At 36.8% G+C, this 22,630-nt stretch overlaps 1 protein-coding gene across 1 annotated transcript; it reads left to right on the top strand.

The window, feature by feature from the left end:
- The first annotated feature begins 186 nt into the window (after nucleotides 1-186).
- Nucleotides 187-22,539, top strand: LOC139947075 (cAMP and cAMP-inhibited cGMP 3',5'-cyclic phosphodiesterase 10A-like). The gene is made up of 24 exons (XM_071944911.1): nucleotides 187-358; nucleotides 1,764-1,916; nucleotides 2,526-2,566; nucleotides 2,882-2,996; nucleotides 3,295-3,338; nucleotides 3,584-3,615; nucleotides 4,092-4,191; nucleotides 4,952-5,045; nucleotides 5,214-5,272; nucleotides 6,703-6,753; nucleotides 7,979-8,037; nucleotides 8,777-8,828; nucleotides 9,171-9,313; nucleotides 9,431-9,523; nucleotides 10,201-10,393; nucleotides 10,666-10,811; nucleotides 11,636-11,719; nucleotides 13,608-13,758; nucleotides 14,290-14,496; nucleotides 17,169-17,290; nucleotides 18,739-18,850; nucleotides 19,034-19,114; nucleotides 20,702-20,790; nucleotides 21,404-22,539. The coding sequence occupies exons 1-24, from the start codon at nucleotides 247-249 to the stop codon at nucleotides 21,489-21,491; spliced, it is 2,421 nt and encodes an 806-aa protein (XP_071801012.1). The 5' UTR covers nucleotides 187-246; the 3' UTR covers nucleotides 21,492-22,539.
- Nucleotides 22,540-22,630: the final 91 nt, after the last annotated feature.

The following is a 22,630-nucleotide window of genomic DNA, read 5'->3' as shown; positions in this document are numbered from 1 at the left end:
TGTTATTAATCGAAATGAAAGAAATTTTCAAAATCAAATCAAAACAAAAACAAAAACTTTAAAATCAACACTTAAAAGTGTATGATCATTTTTATTTGAAACCTTACTTGAAAATTATTTAGACTCTCGGTGCAAGAGATACTCTAGTTGTAACACCAACTACAAGTTGTTTAATTAAAACAATCCTGTCGTCTGCCACGATTCTACAGAGTTCCTCAGGATTTTTTTCGCTCGACTTTTCGTGAAATGTCGAGCCCATGGAAGCAAGTTTCTGGACGACGAATGCCACCACTTCCAGGAAATGCATCCCCGTCTATTTTTGGTCGAAGAGGAGCATCCGGGGAAAGTGCAGAAATAGGTAATTTTAACAGAATTTGTGTTACAACAATACTCAAAAACTAAGCAGCGTGCTATCTGTTTACAAACAGCACCACCACACACACCAGGCAGTCGATGCACAACATTCTGTACCCGACCCTCTGTGTTTTTTTTTTGTTTTTTTTTGTTTTTTAATATGTTTAGTGATTAGAAAGGGAAATGTTTCGTATCCTGCCACCATTTTTAAAACATTCCCTTCTTTTTTTTGTAAAATTATGGGTGCGTTCGTTTAGCTTCCCTGGCCGCTGGGTCGACCCCGGTGTGTGTTTTTTTTTTTTTTTTTCAGGACGAACGTGTGCAGATAATTTCCCAAGTTCGCCCCCCAAAAAACGCCACACACCGGGGAAGCTAAAACAACGCACCCATTAAAAATTGCTATTATTATTATTATTTATTATTAGGCCTATTACATTAGTTTTTAGTGAAGTTTTTATTAGTGGTGGAAAGATCACGATGCAAAATGTTTTCCCAAGATAAGATTTTTAGCGCAGTGAATAGTTTTCTAGATACCAGCGCTTTATAAGATTTATTATTATTATTATTATTATTCTTAAGATTTCCTCAAAAAGTCCCAAGGCGTCATGGCCATGATGGGCAATTTCATTTTTGTCAAGCTTATAAGGGCTTGGGGGTAGGCCTATATTCCACAGGAAAAGTTAAAGTCTATTTTATAACTTGGGAAACATTTGTGAAGGGGCTCCCAAGACCAAGTCCAAGGACCAAGGCCATTAGAAATATTGACAAGGAGCAATGGCAACAGACAGACATGACAGAACAGGGCCCAATTACATGGCTCTGCTTCCTGCCGAATTCTGCGCTCACAAACACGATTCCAAGCTTGCATGCAAGCGCCAAAACTTCTGTGCTAGCCTTGTAAGTGTAGATTTCCTATTAATGTGAAACACGCTTGCTGTAAGCACAGAATTCCCTGCTTCCGTAAGTGCTGATTCTGTGCCTACGGTAAGAAGAGCCATGAAATTGGGCTCTGGTTGTCTCCTTTGTGAAAATCTAGCCCTGTCCTCGGAGTTCTCTACAACCCAAGGTTAAATTTTGTCACTACTCAATTAATTCTGCACAATTCCCAAAAGCCAAATTGCAGGATTGTGAAATTGCACAAATTTTTGCTGCATGATAAGATGATTGTATGAACAATTCCTGCATCATCGGCAATTGCGCAAACTATTCCTGCAAGATCATTATCAATGATCCCGAACAAAAATCCCACTAGTGCACGAATGCTCAACAATTTTGCCCGGGTGCTACATTTTGTTTTTGATTGAATTAGGTTTTGTTGAGAGCTCTGCTATACTACTCCAAACCTGCTTAATTAATCAAGAATTATGCTTTTGTGGTAAACATTTTTGATAATCCCATCCTCTCTACAGGTCTCACTCCCGATAATGTGAAGATCTACCTGAATGCAAACCCATGGTTAGTCGCAGAAGTTCTTAAAGAAAATGAGAACAAAGAAGATTTTAAGAGAGTACTGGACTCTGGCTCCACTCAACTACAACGAGACCTGTCTTACACAAGCAGTGGTAATTATTATTATTTATATTCATAGATTTAAAAAAAGAACGATGTAATGGCTGAGTGGTTGAGAGCATCAAATTCAAGTTCTGGTGGTTAAGTCCTCGCAGTGTAAGTTCGGGTCCCGGTTGGGACACTTGTTTAAAAATTGTTTCTCTATTCGCCCATAGGGATATGAATTTAACCTGCCAGGGTAGAGATGATATTGCGTATGAAAATTCTTTGGAGCACTCAAATCCCGCTCTGGTATTTAAAGGAGAAAATATTTTGACCCCAACATGGTGTAAATTGAAACTTACTTATTTTATCTTTGAACATCATCAATGTCGGCTTTAAGGCCATTGTCCAGTCTGATCTGGGTTGGCCTGCTTTTTCCCATAGGCTCTCCTCCATTCGGCCCTGTCCGTCGTGTTTCTTACATTGACTCCAAGCAGTTCCATGTCATTTGACAAAGCCATGACTTGCGCGGTCGACCAACAGGTGTGGGCCCACCAACATTTACGTGGGTAGAACTCTTGACTGAGTTGGCATCCTGCTTTCTCTCTACATGACCAAACTACCTCAAAACAGGGCCGATCCCATTAAAATAATATTACATTTTGTTTTTGTATTTTTAGGAAGATGCTCAAGACTAAGGAGTGTATCTAAGGAAACACTGGTAAGTAGAGATAGAGTAAAAAGACTGCCCTTAGGGGTGTTGTGGCTGAGCGGATAAGAGCATCAAGCTCTGGTGCTTCTGTTCAGCAGAGTGTAGGTTTGAATCCCAGTCGTGACAGATCCTTGTTGTTCTAGATGCAGAGTTCAGCAGCCGCTCTTCATAATGTCCTATATTTAGCCACACTGATAGAACTTGACCTTTAGTGTACAAAGTCATTGGATTAGTGTTAGCAGATAAAGTGTAGATTCAGGGGGTATACTATGTGAAAGATCCACCAAATACTCAGTCTCATTTATTAACTTTGTTCTTCCTCAGATGCCTGGAGAAAAGACGGACAGACAGAAGATGTTGACAGAAATGGTGAATGTTATCGAGGAAGGCAAAGAAGTCTCGGAAATGCTGTATAGGTTGAGCAGTGTAGTCGCTACAGGTAAGATTCAGTGGCAAAAAGGAACGCTCAATTCTTCTGGCATGTGTGGCGCTAATAACGGTATGAAAGTGAAAGACGTAACAATGCAAATCTATAGTGAATGCACAAGCTGGCTGCCTAATTTTCATGCTTACCTGTGAATAGGGCTGACAATTAAGCAAAATCTTTCTACTATGGTTATTCAATTCAACTCAAGTCAATTTGCTCAACTTTGTTATCACAAGAAGGGGATAAAATATTGCGTATCATTTTTTAAACATGTTTAACAACAAGTATTGTTTCTTCTTAAACTCCACAGCTGTTCAAGCTGATGATTTCTTTATGTACACAGTTAGCTCCAAGGTATTTATGTTTAACATTTTTATTTTTCAACATCTCACAATTTATTTCATGCAACTATAGGACCCATTCAATTCATGTTTGTTGTCTTCGAGAAAGACTCTGCTAGGGTCGAAATGCCTGGCCATTAACAATTTTTTGCATAAAATACCATTGGCTCTTTTAAGCAGAATGTTTGGAACAGATAATTCTATGTTCTCTTGTTATAATTATGTGATGGTTTTAAACTGTTGTTTACACACTTGTAGGACATGCATCTATGCAGAGAAACTAATGGAAGGTAAGGCACATTTCGATTATGTAAACCCCCCTTATACACCCCCAGATCTCTTGCTCTTGCGTCACACACTTGTACAACCATGGAGCAATCCTGCTCTGTTGTACCACCCCTGCCGGGTAGACCTCTTGCTCTTAATACATCACACACAAGACCCTGGTTTATACTTCTATCAAATGTGATTTAGAGCTGCTTAACAGAAGATACTGATTAACAAATTTCTTTGCTAGGCAAATATTGAGTTTGGCACCAGCCAAAACAATGCAAACTTAATTTAGTTTGAGCTGGATACTTGTTCCTGCTAAGCAATACTTGTTTGTGCTTAGCAATTTTGTTGTGCTTACAGGCTTTATGAAAGTGTGCCCAGATGAAATAAGTCAATGGAAATACATATTCTTTTGAAATATGTAACGGTTGAACGTTCATACACAGGTTGTGGATCTTCCCAAAATCATACTTTTCTTAATTTTCTATTGCAGAATCCAGCAGATAATGTTTGGTCCCGTTGTTCCAGGAACGACTATCTCAGCCTATGTGGCTCACACTAAGGAAGCTGTCATGGTGGATGACATTCTTGGGGTGAGTTTTTCTTCCAGTGCAGACATGCATTCCCTTTTTCCTTCTGCAGTATACTGCCCCTCTCGAAGCCAGCCTCCCCACACACACAATTAACTTGCAGTTTAACCATACTTCATCTACACCCTACTGTATTCTTAGTGTCCCCTGTTTTGCCTCTCATACCTAGCTCCTCCTCTAATCCAACCTCTTAAGTCCCCATATTAACCCCCTCACTTACTTTAAACCCTATCTTCAAATCTCCCCTTTTTACCCAATTTACCTGACGTCATCATCAGAATAATCTTGGTTGCGTCATTTGGTGGGCAATGTCACTGTGCGTTATTCAGTGAATTCAGTGCATTTTAGGCGATGCGGCATTTACACATTAACCTATTGCCCACCCTAATGGTGAGCATGGCAGAGTCGCCGCGTGTGATGTGCGTGCAAGGGGTTAGCCCATTGTGATTCCTACCTCCACTACTACTGTTATATCCTTGTCTCCTCTCTCAACTCACCCACATCAATTTTTTTTCTTCAATTAGGCTCTCCCTCTCCTCCATAATTCGTTTAGAGTCTACGTGTTTGTTTATTTGATAAGATTTTATCAAATTTTTAATATTTTCTGATCAGCGGATTTCCTTTTTTTTCCTTGTCTTAGATTGCCGTAGAAAACTGAAATACATTGTCCGTGGTTGAAAATGTCAAATATAAATTTACATTGCATTATGTCTAAACATAGTTAACAAAAAGTTAATTTTGAATTATTTGTTTTTGGTTCTAGGATGACCGATTTCCCCAAGGGACTGGAATTGAGAATAGTAACGCTCAAGCTCTCCTGTGTCTACCTCTGCTCTCACCAAACGGGGAAATAACAGGTCAGTCATTTCTCCCTGTTTTCTGAACTGTTTAATTTACCTGCTTTTGATGTTATTTCTTCTGCTTTTGGGGGTCTGATTTGATTATTTGCCTGTCTGTTCATGTTTTGCATTCTGAAGTGACAGTCCAGTGGTAAGTTTACATCTTTTTTTCTTTTTTTCTTTCAGGTGTACTGCAGTTGTCCAAAAGTTATGGAAGTGCTCCTTTCACAGAAGATGGATTGGCGGTAAGATCCTATTTTTGATTTAAACAACTGTTTTTGTGTTGGCATGAGTGATGCTTTGCTCAGAGATTTGCACACAACTTAAATAGTGTATAAGAGAAATGTTCATGTTGGAAACATTCCCTTAAAGCCGTTATTTGCTTTTGGTAAACAGTATTGTCCAAGTCCCACACTTCGTGTATCTCAACTAATATATAAAATAACAAACCTGTGAAAATTTAGGCTCAATCGGTCATCGGAGTCGGGAGAAAATAACGGGAAAACCTACTCTTGTTTTTGCACGTTTCGCCGTGTCGCGACATGTGTTTAAATTAAATCCGTAATTCTCACTATCGAGAATTGATATTGTTTTGATGTTTTCTCAAAAAGTAAAGCATTTCATGGAACATTATTTCGAGAGAAGTCTTTCACCATAACCTTCTATAAACCCTGTAAGTTATTTGTAAATCTGTGAACTTTTTTTTGTTTATGTACCAAAAGTGTATAATGACTTTAACTTGAAATGTAGTCAGACTGTTTTGAAATGATCGAAAGTGTTGGTTTTATCCCTTTGAAGTCCAAAAGTCAATATTTGAAGTTGTTCTACTCATTTATCAATGACTATAGCCTTTCAAGCAAATGATTGTGAGGTACTTCTTTCAACTTATCAACTTGTGCATTTATTTTTACCAATGTTGCGCACACCTATATTAAGGCTGGAGTATACTGCCTCAAAGTCTCATTAAAGTGGTGTGTGTGGTTGAGCAGATAAGAACACCGGACTCAAACTCTGGTGTCTCTGATCAGCAGAGTGTGGATTTGAGTCCTGATTGTGACCTTTGTGTTGAGTAAGACACTTAAATACCATTGCTGCATCCTTCAGATGGGATGTAAAACGGACGGTCCTGTATGTTGTGCACACCCTTTAAGAGCATAGGCCTCTAATATTTTTCAAACCAATGTCCAAGCCTTATGGGAGACTTTGAAGCACTAGGTGGCAGCAGACTTACCAGGTAAATTTCCATTGTTTACATAGTTCTGAGCATGCACACATTACCGAGAACAATGGATTTAACATGGTAAGTCTGCTGCCACCAAGCGTCCTGAAAGTCTCCCATTTCATCCTGAGGATGACTAGAACAAGCTAGTCAAAATGTAGAGACTAATTAAGAACTGACTCCGCGGTAGTAAAGTTTTTTAAAGAGAAGTCCCCTACATCCATAAAGTGGAAGCAGATGGTTTCCACCTTCAACCTTGGTATAATCAGAACAGTTCTTTTCAAAACTGAGAAGTCTCACAAAATCCAAAAATGTACTTTGTGATAGTAGAATATAAAGCAAGACAAGTTCTCAAAGGAACGTAATTTACCCAGCAAGTAAATACACACATGGTGTTACCGCAAACCAAATAATTATATAAAGTCCGAGTCCAAATTTCTGTCTTTCCTTACACAGATTGCCACAACATACATGCTATGGGCAGGGATAGCACTCAACAAAGTTCAGGTAATCAGCTTATCTATTTACATTTCATTAGGTAGAATTTACAATTTTAATCAAGAATTCCAAGACAACTGCCTCGAAGGACTAGTAATTAAATTGGTTAACGGTTCATTCAAAGGTCAACAAAGGTGTTACTAAGAAAAAAAAAATATTTGTAAGGGTTTCAAAATTCACACACAGTAAAAGATTATAGGTAGGGCATACTTTCCTTTTTGTAATGGTCCATAACTATTGTGTAGTATCTTCACTTGGTGTAACCCAACATAGAATTATAAACCTATCAAATATTGCAGCCAATTGGTCATCTGAAAGAAAAAACACCCTTGTTGCAGAATCATGTGCTTTGAGATGCCTGATTCATATTTTTATTTTTTAAATTATTTATTTCCTCTGTCAAAAAACAAATTGTGAGACACTTTTCTTATTTTTGTGCCTACTTTATACTTTCCTTTTGGTTTGCCTATATAAGGCTCTAGCATAACTCATCCTAAGATTATGATTGATTTCCACAGCCCATGCAGTAATTTGACCCTATCCCTATGACATTAGATTTGATTTCCCAAAGGGTATGGTCCTCCCTGAACCTGGGTATGGTTAGTCTAAACAAGCTCATTCTGGTTTGTCTTAACAAGCTCTTTGGAGAGCTCTCTTGGGAACCCCAGTCAAGTTAACCATGCAGGGAAGAATATAAGTCATTCCTCTCCAAGTAAACTCACACCAGTATAAATTGAACCTCGCATCACACTTTATCAATCAATGGAACAGAAAGCTTACAGAAAGTTTAAAGACAATCTCAGTTTCTTAATTTGTCAATGTCAAGCTTTCCATGAAAAATATCATTGAAACAGACACAGTTATTTTGACCTATTTTGACCCACAGTTTTGTCAATACAAATTTGTTGTAGGTAACCTTTTTAAAGAACTGTTTTTTTTTCAGATATGCACAGGTCTGTACAAATCTTAGTTCAAATAACTATGCAAAAAAGACAACAGAGGTTTAAGAATTTCGAAAAGAGAAATTTAAGACTTGCATCTGAATTCAAACTTTTTAAAGTCTGCCTTGTTAACAAACAAAACATCCAAAGTACATTCATCTCTGAGACATCTGTTCCTAAAATTCCTCGGATAATATTACTTCAGGGGTCATAATTGCAACATAGCTCCTAAGATCTTGATCCCATACTTATTCAGACCTTTCAGGAAACTAATCTTGCAAATTATAAAACAGGTGTGCAAAGGTCTGATGAAACAAAGGGCTTTCAATGACTTTCTGCTGGAGGTCTCCAGGTACTGCATCACATTCATTTAATTCAATTGTTTTAAGCTGTTTGATACTTAAAATTTCTTTCAATTTTTTAAGATCTGTTGTTTATTTTTTCAATAAATAACCAATGTATTGACTAATCTTCAACCAGTTACAAAACAAATTTGGTTTAAGGTGAAAAGTTGTGGTTTTTTTTTTATGTCAAAACCAATTCCTTCCTCAGTATTTTAATTGCTCATTGCTGTATCTTTGGATGTTTTTTACCTAATTAGTGTGCATTATTGTACGTTTTATATACACAGGAATTTGCTACTAATTTTAAATATTCATTTTGCATAACTCCTTAAAGTTAGGTTGAATTATCTTATATGCTGATGTGTTTAATCTTTTTACATATTTTTATTCCCACCAGTCAAATAACTTGTTGCTTATACACTGATCTGTTTAACTAAAATGTTTCAAATGTTTTACTTTTGATTAAAAGCATAATCACTTTCTATATTTCTGTTTGTGTTAAATTAATTAGATAGAATGTATAAATCTCTTGTATATTCCAACATTTGGCCTGTGCTGTATTTCCTTCACATAGAGCTATGTCTGTGGACCATTTTGAATCTGCAGGAGAATTGTCCCATATTTAAGGTCCCTCTAAATTACACTTGATTTGAATTTGTTCCCTGGTTATTTCTTTTCTTTATAATATAGTTATTTATTTATGTATTTTCATAGGTATTTATTTGTTTGTATTTTCTTTCAATGCAGGGTGATTTTTGACGACATAGTTGCAATTGACACACTTACTGAACACATCATTGTAAGTTGGCCAATTATTATTTAATTATATTAGAGAGCAGACAAAATGTACTTGAGCACGATTTGAAACTGCAACCTACATATTTACGTTTTTGATGAGCTCTACCGACTGAGATACCTAGCTCTATGGGGGTCTTCCTGCTTGTCAATAGTTGTTAAACTGCTGTAAAACCCCAAGAATGTTAATAATTTGTGTCAGTTGATTTGTGCCCAACTCCTGCAAACTATTTGCAGGGAAAACAGCCCAGTGGCGTCAAAAGTTGTATCGCATTCGCATTCGCATTCGCATTCGCAGGAAGTATGAACTGGGTTAATCTACTCTTCCTTTTAATTGTCTCAACAGATGTTTGCTAAGAGTCTTGTCAGTGCTGACCGCTGCGCTCTTTTTCTTCTGGACGCTAAAACTGAGGAACTCTATGCTGATCTGTTTGACGAGGGGAAAGTTGTCAGCGGTCAACCAGTTTTCACTAAAAAGAAGCAAATTAGGTAAAAATCAAAACATTATTGAGTTTTCATATTATCCTGATTGTAGGTCAAGAAAATATGAGACGGTAATTTATTTGGGTGTTTTAAAAAGAAGTGTTGATTACAATTATATTGCAGGTTTTCGATTGAGAAGGGTATAGCTGGTCATGTGGCAAGAACTGGAGAAGTTGTGAATATTCCTGATGCTTATAGTGACCCTCGTTTCAACAGGTAGGACATGGAAGGGTAGTGTGGGTTTAGAAAGGTTTGGCCATAAAGTAGTCAATAAAGAATATTGATTGGTTTGACACGTTTGATAACAAAAATCGAAAAAAAGCAAAACTCACAAATAACTGTGGCCCATTGATTATGTTGCCCCTTGTTATGGATTCTGTTTCCCCTTATTGTTGGTCTTAGAGCCCCTTCCAAGTATAGACTTTAAGATATTCAAATGAAAATGCCCTTGCCCTCTGGGTTTTAATACCATTTCTAGATCAAGTTTTTGGCCACGACAGAATCCCTACTCACAGTGAATGAAGATGCATGTAATTTGAAGTTTCAGCTTCATTAGTCAGCACGTTTTTGAGAAAAAAATGTGAAAATTACAGAGTAATGTTGCAACCTGCTAAAATAATTGTTATCTCCTGAGAACAAAATTATTTTCAGGAAATTGTTTACTCATTTCTCAAAAACTACAGCAACTCAGTAAGCAATATATTTTAAGGGACACTTTCTTACCATCATTATCTTTAACAAACCCTGTAAGTTTAATGTAAATCTGTGAAATTTGTGTTTTGTGTCTTGCAAAAAGTAACCAATGCCTTTAAAAATGATAATCCAAGTCTTGTACATTGAAATTGAAATAAGAATAAATGAAACTAAATGAAGTGAATACTTTTATCTTATAGGGAGGTTGATATTCGAACTGGGTACACCACTCGTAGTATCCTCTGTATGCCCATCATGAGTCATGGTTCGGTCATTGGTGTTGTACAACTCATCAATAAGAAAGATCCAAGCCAGAACGCTTTTGATAAGACGGATGAATCAAACTTCAGAATGTTCGCTGTGTATTGCGCACTGGCTCTTCACTACTCTAAGGTAAATAATGACGTTAGGATGTTGTGGCACTTTCTTGGCAAAACAACCCAACTAAAAAAATGTTGGTTTCTTATAAAAGATAACTCTGGGTAAAATAGGAAGTTTTTAAAGTTTCACAATTTCAAAGCAAGGATGTGAATAATTTTAACATCTCATTCATTCAGTTTTACAAATGAAGAGCAGGAGCCAATTGTATTGTAAGCTTGCAAGCACGAAATGTTTTGACTATTCGACAAGATTTGACTGATCTTTCCTTCTGATGTATTTTCTAGGTCTACAGTAGCATCTTATATTGTGAGCGTGTTCTTGGTGTGACTCAGGAGCAGTTAGCTTTCCACACTAATCCAACCAAAGAGGAAACAGATAAGCTCATAATGAGATGGAGTAAGCGGACTGTTATTCCTCAAGATTTGGACAGGTAAGAAGAAGAAATTAAAGCGGGCCTGGATTTATAGGCAGGCAACAGAGGCCAAGGCATCAGTTGCCCCTGGTCTTGGCCTTGGTGCCCCTTCACAAGTTTCCCATTGTCTTTAAGATTTCCCAATGGAAATGCCCTTTGCAAAATGAAAATGGCCTTGCCCAGTCACCATGTACAAAAATTAAATCCCGGCCTGTTGAAGAAGTATATATGTGATGCGATAAAGCTTGTCAGATATATTGCCAGGGAGAAACGAGCCAAGACGGTATGAGTAAAAACCCCAATTTGTATTCTTTATCCCCGATTCAAAATTTAACATCTCTTATATCGTTGCGGTTCACGCTGCCAAAACGTAGGATTCGAACTGCCTCTTTGGTAAGACACTGCTCTAGAATTGCAAGGGTCGCGTGGGTTTGAATCCCACCCGAGTAACATGCCTGTGATATTTTTTCACAGGACTCGGGGAAAGTATACAGTGCTAACACACATCGGTGTATGGGTAAAAACCAAAACTAGTAATCCAAGACGTGCTTACAGGGGTGAAATTAACACTTAAACTTACACTTCCACTTAAGGTTTGATGGGATATGTAGTATCGTAGGCATGGTGCCTTTTAACACTCCATACCCATTTTCACTTTAGTGTTTGTCAAAGCTGTTTTTGTTGATTAGTTGCCCTAGCATGCCTAGCGTTGACCACTTTGGCTGGGAGGCTGTTCCACTCGCTGTGTGAAGAACCCTCCGTTACAAAAATCTACAAATCTTAGTAGAAATCTTAATTTTAAAATCTTGACTCAATAATATGTTTACTTTTTTGTTACACAGCTTTGAGTTTGACTGTCGCTCCAGTTCCAATGTCCTATGTGACTACCTGTTACACATGACACATAAACTATGTGGACAAGATTGGTAAGATCCATCTTAATTATTCTGATTTTACAGCCTGATGTTAAGCAATGAGCGTCATTGAAGGCACTTGACACTGTTTGTAATTACTCAAAATAATTGTGTCCAGTACCTGTAATGAACTTGAGTGTTTTACAATACGCCACTATTATTATTACGGTTGTACAATCAGCGTCGCTGTGATGCTGTACCGCCCTCTTTATAACCTGTTTAATTATGCTTGTCATGCTGAGTTGTATTATTACAGTGTGTTACATATCTTAAACCTCTCAACATTGTATTTTACCTGTTAAATTACAGTTTTATTCCTTTTTAAGTTTTGTTCATTGTATTATTTTTTAACTGTCTTTTAACCTGCCTGCATAATTGTAACTTTGCACTTGACTATTTCTTTGAACTGTGAGACTTGCATTTTGAATATTGATATAATTGTGACCATTATTGTTGTTTCTTTTCAGCTTTGTATTCTGTATTTTGTATTTTGTTCCCTCGTGGTTTATATTGATATATCTTTCTTTCTTTTAACCTGCCTGCATAATTGTAACTTTCCAGGTATTTCACTTTTTATTTCTTTGAATTGTGAGACTGGCATTTTTAATATTGATATAATTGTGACATTATTATTTTTTCTTTTCAGCTTTGTATTTTGTATTTTGTTCCCTTGTGGTTTATATTCATTGATATGATTATCTGTCTTTCTTTTAACCTGCCTGCATAATTGTAACTTTCCAGGTATTTCACTTTTTATTTCTTTGAACTGTGAGACTAGCATTTTTAATATTGATATAATTGTAACCATTATTATTGTTACTTTTCAGCTCTGCATTTTGTATTTTGTTCCCTTGTGGTTTATATGTTGATGTATCTTTATTTAATCTTTCTTTTAACTTGCTTCCGTAATTGTATCTTTAAATGTATTTTGCTATTTATTTCTTGAACTATGAGACTAGCATTTTTAATGTTGATATAATTGTGACCATTATTGTTGTTTCTTTTCAGCTTTGTATTCTGTATTTTGTGTTTTGTTCCCTTGTGGTCTATATTGATATATCTTTCTTTCTTTTTACCTGCCTGCATAATTGTAACTTTCCAGGTATTTCACTATTTATTTATTTGAATTGTGAGACTGGCATATTTTATATTGATATAATGTGACCATTGATATTGTATTTTTTCCCTTGTGGTTTATATTGATGTATCTGTCTTTCTTTGAACCTGCCTGCATAATTGTAACTTTCCAGGTATTTCATTATTTATGTATTTGAACTGCGAGTCAAGTATTTTTTTATATTGATACAACTGTGACCATTGATATTGTTATTTTTCAGCTAAGTACTTTGTATTTTGTATTTTGTATTTTCCCATTTTGTTGTTGTTGATGTTTATCTTTCTTTTAACTTGCCTGAGTAATTGTAACTTCTCAGGTATTGCATTATTTGTTTATTTGATAGAAAAGTAGCCTTTTCAATATTGATATATGATTAGTCTTAGACTTCATCAACAATGATCATTAGGCCTAAAGTTATAAAATGTGTCACTTACACTGGCCTTGCCTTCTGCTTAGCACAGCCAGTGTTTACTTAGCAGAGATATAACGTAACCAGTCAATTTGAGATACTATATTTAAGGCCTAGGTCTAGCACCTCATTAACTCTTACCAAACAGGTTAATACGCACTTTGATTCTGCTAAGAAGGTTTTATCTTTGTATCATATTGAGCTAAACATCTTTGTTTTGAATTTGAATTTGAACTTTATTAGAATTGACAAACCTTGTGACCCGGAAGGTCAAATTACAAACTCATTACAATAGTTACAAAAAGGTCTAGATATGACGTATAAAACATTTTTAAAATATCATATCTAACTAAACTTCTTTGTCTCGATGACAGCTTTGATTTGGATACGCTTGCTGGATTTCTCCTGACTGTCAAGAAATGGTATCGCCCAAACCCCTTCCACAACTTCCCACATGCCTTTAATGTGGCTCATTGCATGTATGCTTTGTTGATCAAGACACCTAGAGTCTTCACTAACCTTGAGGTAAAAATATTTCCTTTTTCCAGATGCATCTTTAAAGGCACTGCACACCTTTGGTAACTGTCAAAGACCAGTATTCTCACTTGGTGTGTCCAAAAATTGCATAAAATAATAAATCTTTGACAATTTTGACTCAATTGAGTCATTGGTAATTAAAGTTTCAGAATTCTTTTTAAGAAAACACTCTTTTTGCAAAAATTTGTGTGCTTTTAGTTTCATGAGAAAGGCTTCAGGCTTGAAGTCTTTTAATAACCGTTTGTGTGAGAAATTACCTCCGTCTCAAAAACTTTGCTACTTTAGAGGGAGTCAGTTCTCACAATGTTTTTTACTAGTAACAGCTCTCCATTGCTCATTACAAAGTTAGTTTTATGCTAACAAGTATTTTGAATAATTACCATTAGTGTCCAGTGTCCATAAACCTGGAAAAATGTCAAATTAGGTCATGACCTTAACTTTGACCTTTTTTAGTTGTTTGGAAATAATGTCAGATGTACTAAAGTATTTGTTTTGTTCTGTTTGTAATTTTCATGACAGTGCCAGGCAATGTTTGTAGCCGCCATCTGCCATGACATAGACCACCGGGCTCTCTCCAACCCCTTCCTCCAAAAGTCAGATTCACCCCTGGCTGATCTATATACCTCACCCATCATGGAGAACCATCATTTTCAAATGACGATGAACGTTCTCCAACATCCCGGCGCTAACATCTTTGCCCGTCTACCTGTGAACACTTACAAGCAGGTAAGATTTTAAAAGATCATGAACTCATGAGATTTAATTTTAAAAGGTGCTGTTATGTTATGATTCACAGAATCAAATTCTTAACCTCCAACCTGCTTTTGAATTGCTTTTGAACTTGCTGCTTAAAGGCAGTGGACACTATTGATAGCTGTCAAAGACTAGCCTTCTATACTATTAAAAGCGTAACCCGCGCCATCTTTGATTGAAAATTAGAAGGTCCAGTGGCATGGCATCCTTGTGGAATTCAACACGGTTGTATCGTTACAGACGTCGGGTTGCAAGTCTACAAAACCCTGAACCGAACTCCCTCTTACGACTTGTCTGATTGGCTGGAGTCACGAGCGATATCTCCTTACATGTGTGGTTGTCTGGTTTTGATACGGGCCACCTGTTGGTCGAAGGGGGAAGCCGTAGGCTGCGCACAGAGTCACCTCTGTGGTTGTCTGGTTTTGATATGGGCCACCTGTTGGTCTAAGGGGGGGGGGGGGAAGCTGTAGGCTGCACACAGAGACACCTCTTTAAGTGGGTGGCAACCTCGGACTCCCATTAACATTCCAGAGTGACTCATTGATGTTTCGCAGAGGGGTAAATGGCATTGTGTATATACCATTTTGTACAGGGGGTTTAATTTCGCGTGTTAAATAAAAAACATTAGGCATGCATCTGTTACATACGCGTTTATTACAATTAAATCACTCATGTAGGTCTACCCAACTTTCCAGCATTTTTTAAACGCATCAAACAGCAACCCATTGTTGTGAAACTTTATTTGTCCCATTTAACTCTGCACCATTAGTGGTTGAGTCCATAATTATGTCATCCCCACACACAGAACGTATACACGCAAAAGTTGAAACATTTTCAAAAAGAAAGTAAATGCATTACTGATTCTTTTCATATACATTGTATAGGTTTTTCCAGTTAAACCTACAAAAAAGTCCATGAACTCACCGTTTAAGAATAGTATGCTTTCATAGTTACGAACTTTGTGAAACATCAAAGGCTGTTTTGAAGCTGTAAACGAACACTCCATTCAAAGTTCTGAAGTAACAAAATTGTTAGAACGTTGCCTGGTCAGGACTCAGGGTGTAGGTTTTGCCAAATCCTTTTTGTATTAAGCAATCGGCCGTCGCGTTTTGTTATCGAAAGAGCCCTCATGTGCAGCTGAATCGGGTACTTTTTACGAATTTCTCCATACAAAATTAACCAAACTGGCCTACAAAACCTTAAAACAACAAGGCAAACAGGGGGTTTAATTTCGCGTGTTAAATAAAAAACATTAGGCTTTAATACATGCATCTGTTACATACGTGTTTATTACAATTAAATCACTCATGTAGGTCTACCCAACTTTCCAGCATTTTTTAAACGCATCAAACAGCAACCCATTGTTGTGAAACTTTATTTGTCCCATTTAACTCTGCACCATTAGTGGTTGAGTCCATAATTATGTCATCCCCACACACAGAACGTATACACGCAAAAGTTGAAACATTTTCAAAAAGAAAGTAAATGCATTACTGATTCTTTTCATATACATTGTATAGGTTTTTCCAGTTAAACCTACAAAAAAGTCCATGAACTCACCGTTTAAGAATAGTATGCTTTCATAGTTACGAACTTTGTGAAACATCAACGGCTGTTTTGAAGCTGTAAACGAACACTCCATTCAAAGTTCTGAAGCAACAAAATTGTTAGAACGTTGCCTGGTCAGGACTCAGGATGTAGGTTTTGCCAAATCCTTTTTGTATTAAGCAATCGGCCGTCGCGTTTTGTTATCGAAAGAGCCCTCATGTGCAGCTGAATCGGGTACTTTTTACGAATTTCTCCATACAAAAATCCAATCCTACGAAATGATTATTACCTGTAAGAATACCTCCCTTGCCCCCACATTACCTTTTACAACATTTGTATACTACAATCCTCCTCATCTAGCGGGGTGCCGCGCAAAGCGCGGCATCCCGCTAGTCACAGTTAAAGGCAGTGGACACTATTGGTAGCTGTCAAAGACTAACCTTCACAGTTAAAGGCAGTGGACACTATTGGTAGCTATCAAAGACTAGCCTTCACAGTTAAAGGTAGTGGACACTATTGGTAATAGTCAAAGACTAGCCTTCACAGTTGGTGTATCTCAACATATGTATAAAATAACTAACCTGTGAAAACTTGAGCTCAATCAGTCATCGAAGTTGCGAGATAATAATGAAAGAAAAAAACACCCTTGTCATACGAAGTTGTATGCGTTTAGATGGTTGATTTCGAGGCCCTCAAGTTCTAAATCTGAGGTCTCAAAACCAAATTCGTGGAAAATTACTTCTTACTTTCTCACAATGTTTTATACCATCAACCTCTCCCCATTACTCGTCACCAAGAAAGGTTTTATGCTAATAACTATTTTGAGTAATTACCAATAGTGTCCACTGCCTTAAAAGAGAGGAGCAATCTATACCACTGCCTCAGTTAAAACACAACTTTGTTTTTCAGTGATTATGAAATTGGAGACTGATTTTCAAATAAAAGCTTTTGTATTACTAAATCTGCAGTGCTTCATGCTACATTTGTGATTCAAAACAACCTACACAATATTCTGGGTGGATACGTGTGCAAGCCTTTGTTATTATTATTATTATTATTATTGTTGTTATTATTATTATTATTGTTATCATTTATAGGTGGTTGGACTTATTCAGCACTGCATCCTCTCCACTGATCTGATGTCATTCTTTGGGAATCGCCAGGAGGTTGCTAAACTCTTGTTATCCCAGAGCCTAGATCTCAACAACACTGCTCACAAGTAGGTCATTATACCCCCTACCCCTACCCCAAAGTAACCCCTACAGAAAGAATCGCAGGCAACTAAGGCTATGGTGCCCTTCAAAAGTTCCCCGTTGACTTTAAAGCCATTGGACCCTTCGGTCAAAAAATAAAAAAAGTTCACAGATTTACAAATAACTTACAGGGTTTACAGAAGGTAGTGGTGAAAGACTTCTCTTGAAATATTAGTCCATGAAATGCTTTACTTTTTGAGAAAACAGTAAAACAATATCAATTCTCGATAGACAGAATTACGGATTTATTTTAAACACATGTCATGACACGGCGAAAACGCACGGATACAAGGGTGGGTTTTCCCGTTATTTTGTCCCGACTCTGATGACCGATTGAGCCTAAATTTTCACAGGTTTGTTATTTGATATAGAAGTTGTGATACACGAAGTGTGGGCCTTGGACAATACTGTTTACCGAAAGGGTCCAATGGCTTTAAGATGTTGTCCAATGGAAGTGCCCTTTGCAAAATGAAAGAGGCATTGTCCTTCCAACATGTTCAAAGATGAAATTCCAGGCCTAAATCACGGTTGCAATATGATCTGTTTTTAGAATTTTAGAATCTGATGTCGCAAGTTTTGCATTAAGAAAATAATTTGGCGACCACACTGTATTGTTGTTTTTCTTGTAAAGCGCATCGAGACTTTCTGTGTGAAGCACTATATAAAAGCTGTGAATTATTATTATTGTTTTTGGGTTGAACAAAGAAAAATTGATTAGAGCGGGATTTGAACCAACGACCTCCGGTTTAACGTGCCGGCGCTCTACCAACTGAGCTATCTAGCCCTATGTTGGTGGTCTCCCAATTTTGTCGATTTCATTGTTCGGGTGGTGCCTGTCAGAAGCCATTCAACCACAAACTGCCGTGTAGCCAGGGATCACACCCGGGTAACGATACAACCTGGGAAGCGGCAGACAGGGGATCACCATAAGGGGATGCGACTTTTTATATCAGATATCAAATAATAAACCACAAGGGAAACTGACTGGCACCCCCGAACAAAGATATTGACAAAATTGGGAGACCACCAACATAGGGCTAGATAGCTCAGTTGGTAGAGCGTTGGCACTTTAAACCGGTGGTCATTGGTTCAAATCCCGCTCTAGTCAATTTTTTTTTGTTCAACCCAAATTCATTTAAAAATGTACCCAGTCAGTTTCCCTTGTGGTTTATTATTTGATAATTATTATTATTATTATACTAGGTACTTTTCCTAATTGCGGGGAAAAATCCACAGACAAATCACTCAGGTGGGATTCGAACCCACAACCTTTGTTTTAGGATGATCTTCCTGTCAAGGCAACTTTGCAAACCCCTTTCCCATCATCCTTCCGCTATATTTTGTTTTAAGAGTCTATAGCTAGCACACTTTGTATCTGATTGAAGCTAGTGTTGATGTTCATACTTTCTTTCAGGACCAAGGTTCAAGCTCTGATGATGACAGCATGTGATCTGTGTGCAACTGCAAAGCTTTGGCCAAATCAGCGAGATTGTGTGGATACATTGTACATGGAGTTCTATGCCCAGGTGATTGAGCCTTTTTCCCTTAAATTACCCTCGTGTGTTGGTGGTTTCATCAGACAAAAATAACATTTAAAGGGGCTGTGATTTAATGTTTGAGAACAGAGTGGCTTTAAGCCTTGTTTGTGGCAAACTTGCATACACAAATCATAAAAATAAGAATTTCTTACAAACTTTTGTTTGATCCAGGGAGACAAAGAGAAGGAACAAGGGATGCAGCCGTTGGAAATGATGGACAGAGATAAACGTGACAGTCTGGCACAACAACAGGTACGTTCAAATGTTTCCATTTATACTTCTATTAGTCAAACTCTTCCTGATCAACAGCAAGATCATGTTGGGCCAGTTTGGGCAAGAACCCGGGGTGGATTTCCACAAGGAGTTAAGACTATAGTCTCTCTAGTTACTCCGAGTTACTCGTCCTAACTTAGGACAATTAGTTAAGCTTTTAATATCTCCCAGGACTAGTCCAAAGTTATGACTAGTACTAACTCTTTGTGATATCCACCCCATCTAATACAACTGACATAAGCTTGATTATTATAGGGCCATGTATAGTTCCCCTTTGTAAGATTATTTCTTGAACCAACCTATGATTGGATGTACATGCTTTTGAGTCACAGTGTTTTCACATCCTTGCTATCTCAAATTGGATTGTCTTTAACTCTGCTTGTTGAACTCCCTCCCACTCCCCTTCTTCACCAATCCACTCCCCTTTTATATATTCCTCATCCTCCATCCCTATCTCATTGGTTTCTACTTTAACTCTTTACACATCTATTCTTTTTTATTGGTATTTGTTTTACAATTAATCTTTCATATTGACTGTTCTTGATGTGTGGCATTTCTTACTTTGTATCATGTTTGTACTTTGAATGTTTTGGCTGACTAAATAAATCAATAACTTTTATGTGCACTATTGCTTATAGACAGGCCCGTTATCCCTCAGAAAGTTCTGAGAGATTGGGTATGGGTTGAGTTGGCTTGAGGCCTGAGGGTCATCTGTACACCCAAGAATAGCGTGCCATCGAGGGCATTATGCGACTTAAATTCCATTATTTTTGCACGAATATGGGTTAATGATAATGTGAAGTTTGAAGGTGGTCAATGGTTATTGAATCAATAGATCAAAAATATCTGTAAAGATCATTTTATTTCATGTTATCTTTGGGGCTTTGTTTTGAATGTGCACTTTAATGTTTCATGCTGTTTATCGTATTAATTACCTTTTGTACATTTAAATTCAGTATTTAACTGCAAGTGTCTTTATCATCAATAATGATCGATGCAATAAGTAACCCATTAATAATGTTAGGTACTGATCATGTATAAACTCATAGGCCTAAAGTAGAATTTATAATGTTTGTCTTTAACTGCTTGTACAACAATCAAAGTGAAATATTTATTCTTCATATTTTTGTTCTTGCTCTTTAAGATATGTTTTTCTTTCACATGTTTTCTCAAGTATAAAATACTTTCTCAAGTTTTCTCAAGTATAAAATGTATGTATATCAGAGGTCGAAATTAAGTGTATTTCCATGGTAGTCAGCAGGGCTAGTGACCAATAATTTTTAGTAGCCCTGATTAGATTTTGGTAGCCCGAAAGACACATTATGTCTCGCGTCACGGCTCAAACTTTACAATACACCAATAACATAGTTCTTTATTGTTTGTGATGATGATTTTTGCATTATTTTTCCACTAGCCCGTCGGGCTATCAAACTGGAAAAATCAGTAGCCCGGCTGTAAATCTGGTAGTCCCGGGCTAGCGGGCTAGTGGCAATTTCGAAAAAAAAGCAGTTGATTACTTGGTTTAAATACTAAAATACGTTTTGGGTGTTTTTGTTCCTCTCCAAGATTGGATTCCTGACCAATGTTGCCATGCCTTGCTTCTCTACACTGTCTGAGGTCATACCTACAGCCAAGTTTCTACTGGAAGGTTGCAAGTCAGTAACATCACCTCTCAGCTGAAGATATCTTGTTTTCACACCCTCTTTTAATTGCTTGAGAATTAACACCTGTTTCTATCAGTTTCATTTGACCATGCTTGAGCCTTGAGCATGTATGGTACCATTATGTATTGGGAACTGAAAGTATACTGTGTTGTTTATGTTCACACTTCACACTTGGTTTCAAATAGCTCTCTTTACATATGACAAGTTTCTCAGCCAAAAAATATATAAATGCTGAAGTATTCAGTGGTTCTTTTTTAAAACAATTTGTATCTGCGATAGAGACATATGATATTTTTTTTATTGTTTTATTAAACACAACAACATAATTAGTGCCATAAAAAGTCGGATAGAACATAGAAGAAATTTTCAGTTGAAGATGTGGGAGGAAACCCCCAAATGGGGGAAAACCCACTCAATTAGGTGAGGACTGAAAACCCAATCCAAAAGGAAGGCTTTGGTCTGAGGTGGGATTTGAACCGAGATCCACTGAGGTGAAAGGCAGAGAAAGAAACCACTGAGCCAACCTCATCCCTTGATATTTAAAGACAGTTTTCAGCCACTTAAGCAATTTAATTGACTCAGGAATGTTTTGTCTTCTTTTCAGGGATAACTTGGTTCAATGGCAGCAGGAGACAGAAGGCAAGAGTACTGCAATGTGGGAGGTTGGAACCTCCAGAACAACATCAAAATAAAATAAAACATCAGGGATACTATCTCAGCAGGCACCCCAAGAGCTTCATCACTACGAAGTAAAAAGAAGATGGAGAAGTTACCTAAAATGACACCTTGTGAAATCCATCATTGAACAAACAGAAACAAGATGGAGAAGTTAGCTGAAAAGAAACATCTTGAAATTCATCCTTAAAAAGAGACAAGCAAGGAGGAGAAGTTCGCTGCAAAAGTAACTAACCCAAGGAGCTTCATTCAAAAATTGAGTCATTAAACTTCATGAAAGTCATCGTAGAAAAATAAATGCAAGGCTGCAAAAGATAAAAAGAGCTTTATAAATGAGTAAACAAAGCTAATTCATTAACGCATTAAAGATGTATAAACACATTGCACAAAGTTGTTAATCTATTCACTTTTATTCTAATCATTCCTTTTCCAAAAGTTTATCAAACTGAATTGGTGTATGTATATGATTCATTAATGTTTTAAAAGTTTAATAAATTCTACATAAAATTGGAATTCCCATTTTTAAAACCGATAAGAAATCTTACGGGCTAGATAAATGTATTGTAAACCAATCAAAATATTTATCTTGATGAAGTAAATATTGGTAACAAAAAACATTGTACAGAACAAAGTTATAACATTTTAAAATGTTTATGTTCTTATGAATATTAGAACTGTACTGTAAATATTGGTTTGCTTTTGATTAAATACCTTTTGAAAGAATGGAGAAACAGTTTAGTCTATAAAGTACTTTCATAATGTGACGTACTTTTTCCTGATGAAATACATTTTAATAAAAGAATTATTGTACAGCCTGTTATAACATGTTGAACTGTTTATGTTTTATGAATAACCTATTTTTTAGTACTGTAATTATTGGTTGGCTTTTTGATTAAATTCCTTTTTTGAAAGAAGGGCAGAAATAAAGCGGCCTATGAAAAGTACTTTTTACTATTGTTAAACAATGTCTTAAATTTTGCTATTGATAAAAAACAATGACGAACGTTGTTTGTTTTTGCAACAGTCACTCGGTATCTGTTTCGAATAAATTATCCCGTAAAATTATTCATTTTGAATACTCCTTTCGTTTTATTTCTTCCATCTACCCTTTGTTCTCGATACTCGCTTCCTTCTAAGTTCTCTTTCGTTTCTATTT

The sequence above is a fragment of the Asterias amurensis genome, chromosome 14 (assembly GCF_032118995.1).
Source record: "Asterias amurensis chromosome 14, ASM3211899v1".
NCBI classification, from domain to species: domain Eukaryota; kingdom Metazoa; phylum Echinodermata; class Asteroidea; order Forcipulatida; family Asteriidae; genus Asterias; species Asterias amurensis.
Note: the sequence above shows the minus strand (reverse complement) of the source record. Positions and strands in the feature narration are given on the sequence as shown.

Coding starts and splice junctions, on each gene's coding strand:
- LOC139947075 (XM_071944911.1), top strand. CDS start 247: ATGTCGAGCCCATGGAAGCAAGTTTCTGGACGACGAATGCCACCACTT. Junction 6,754..7,978: donor TAGCACTCAACAAAGTTCAG/GTAATCAGCTTA, acceptor ATTATAAAACAG/GTGTGCAAAGGTCTGATGAA. Junction 19,115..20,701: donor ACAGTCTGGCACAACAACAG/GTACGTTCAAAT, acceptor TTCCTCTCCAAG/ATTGGATTCCTGACCAATGT.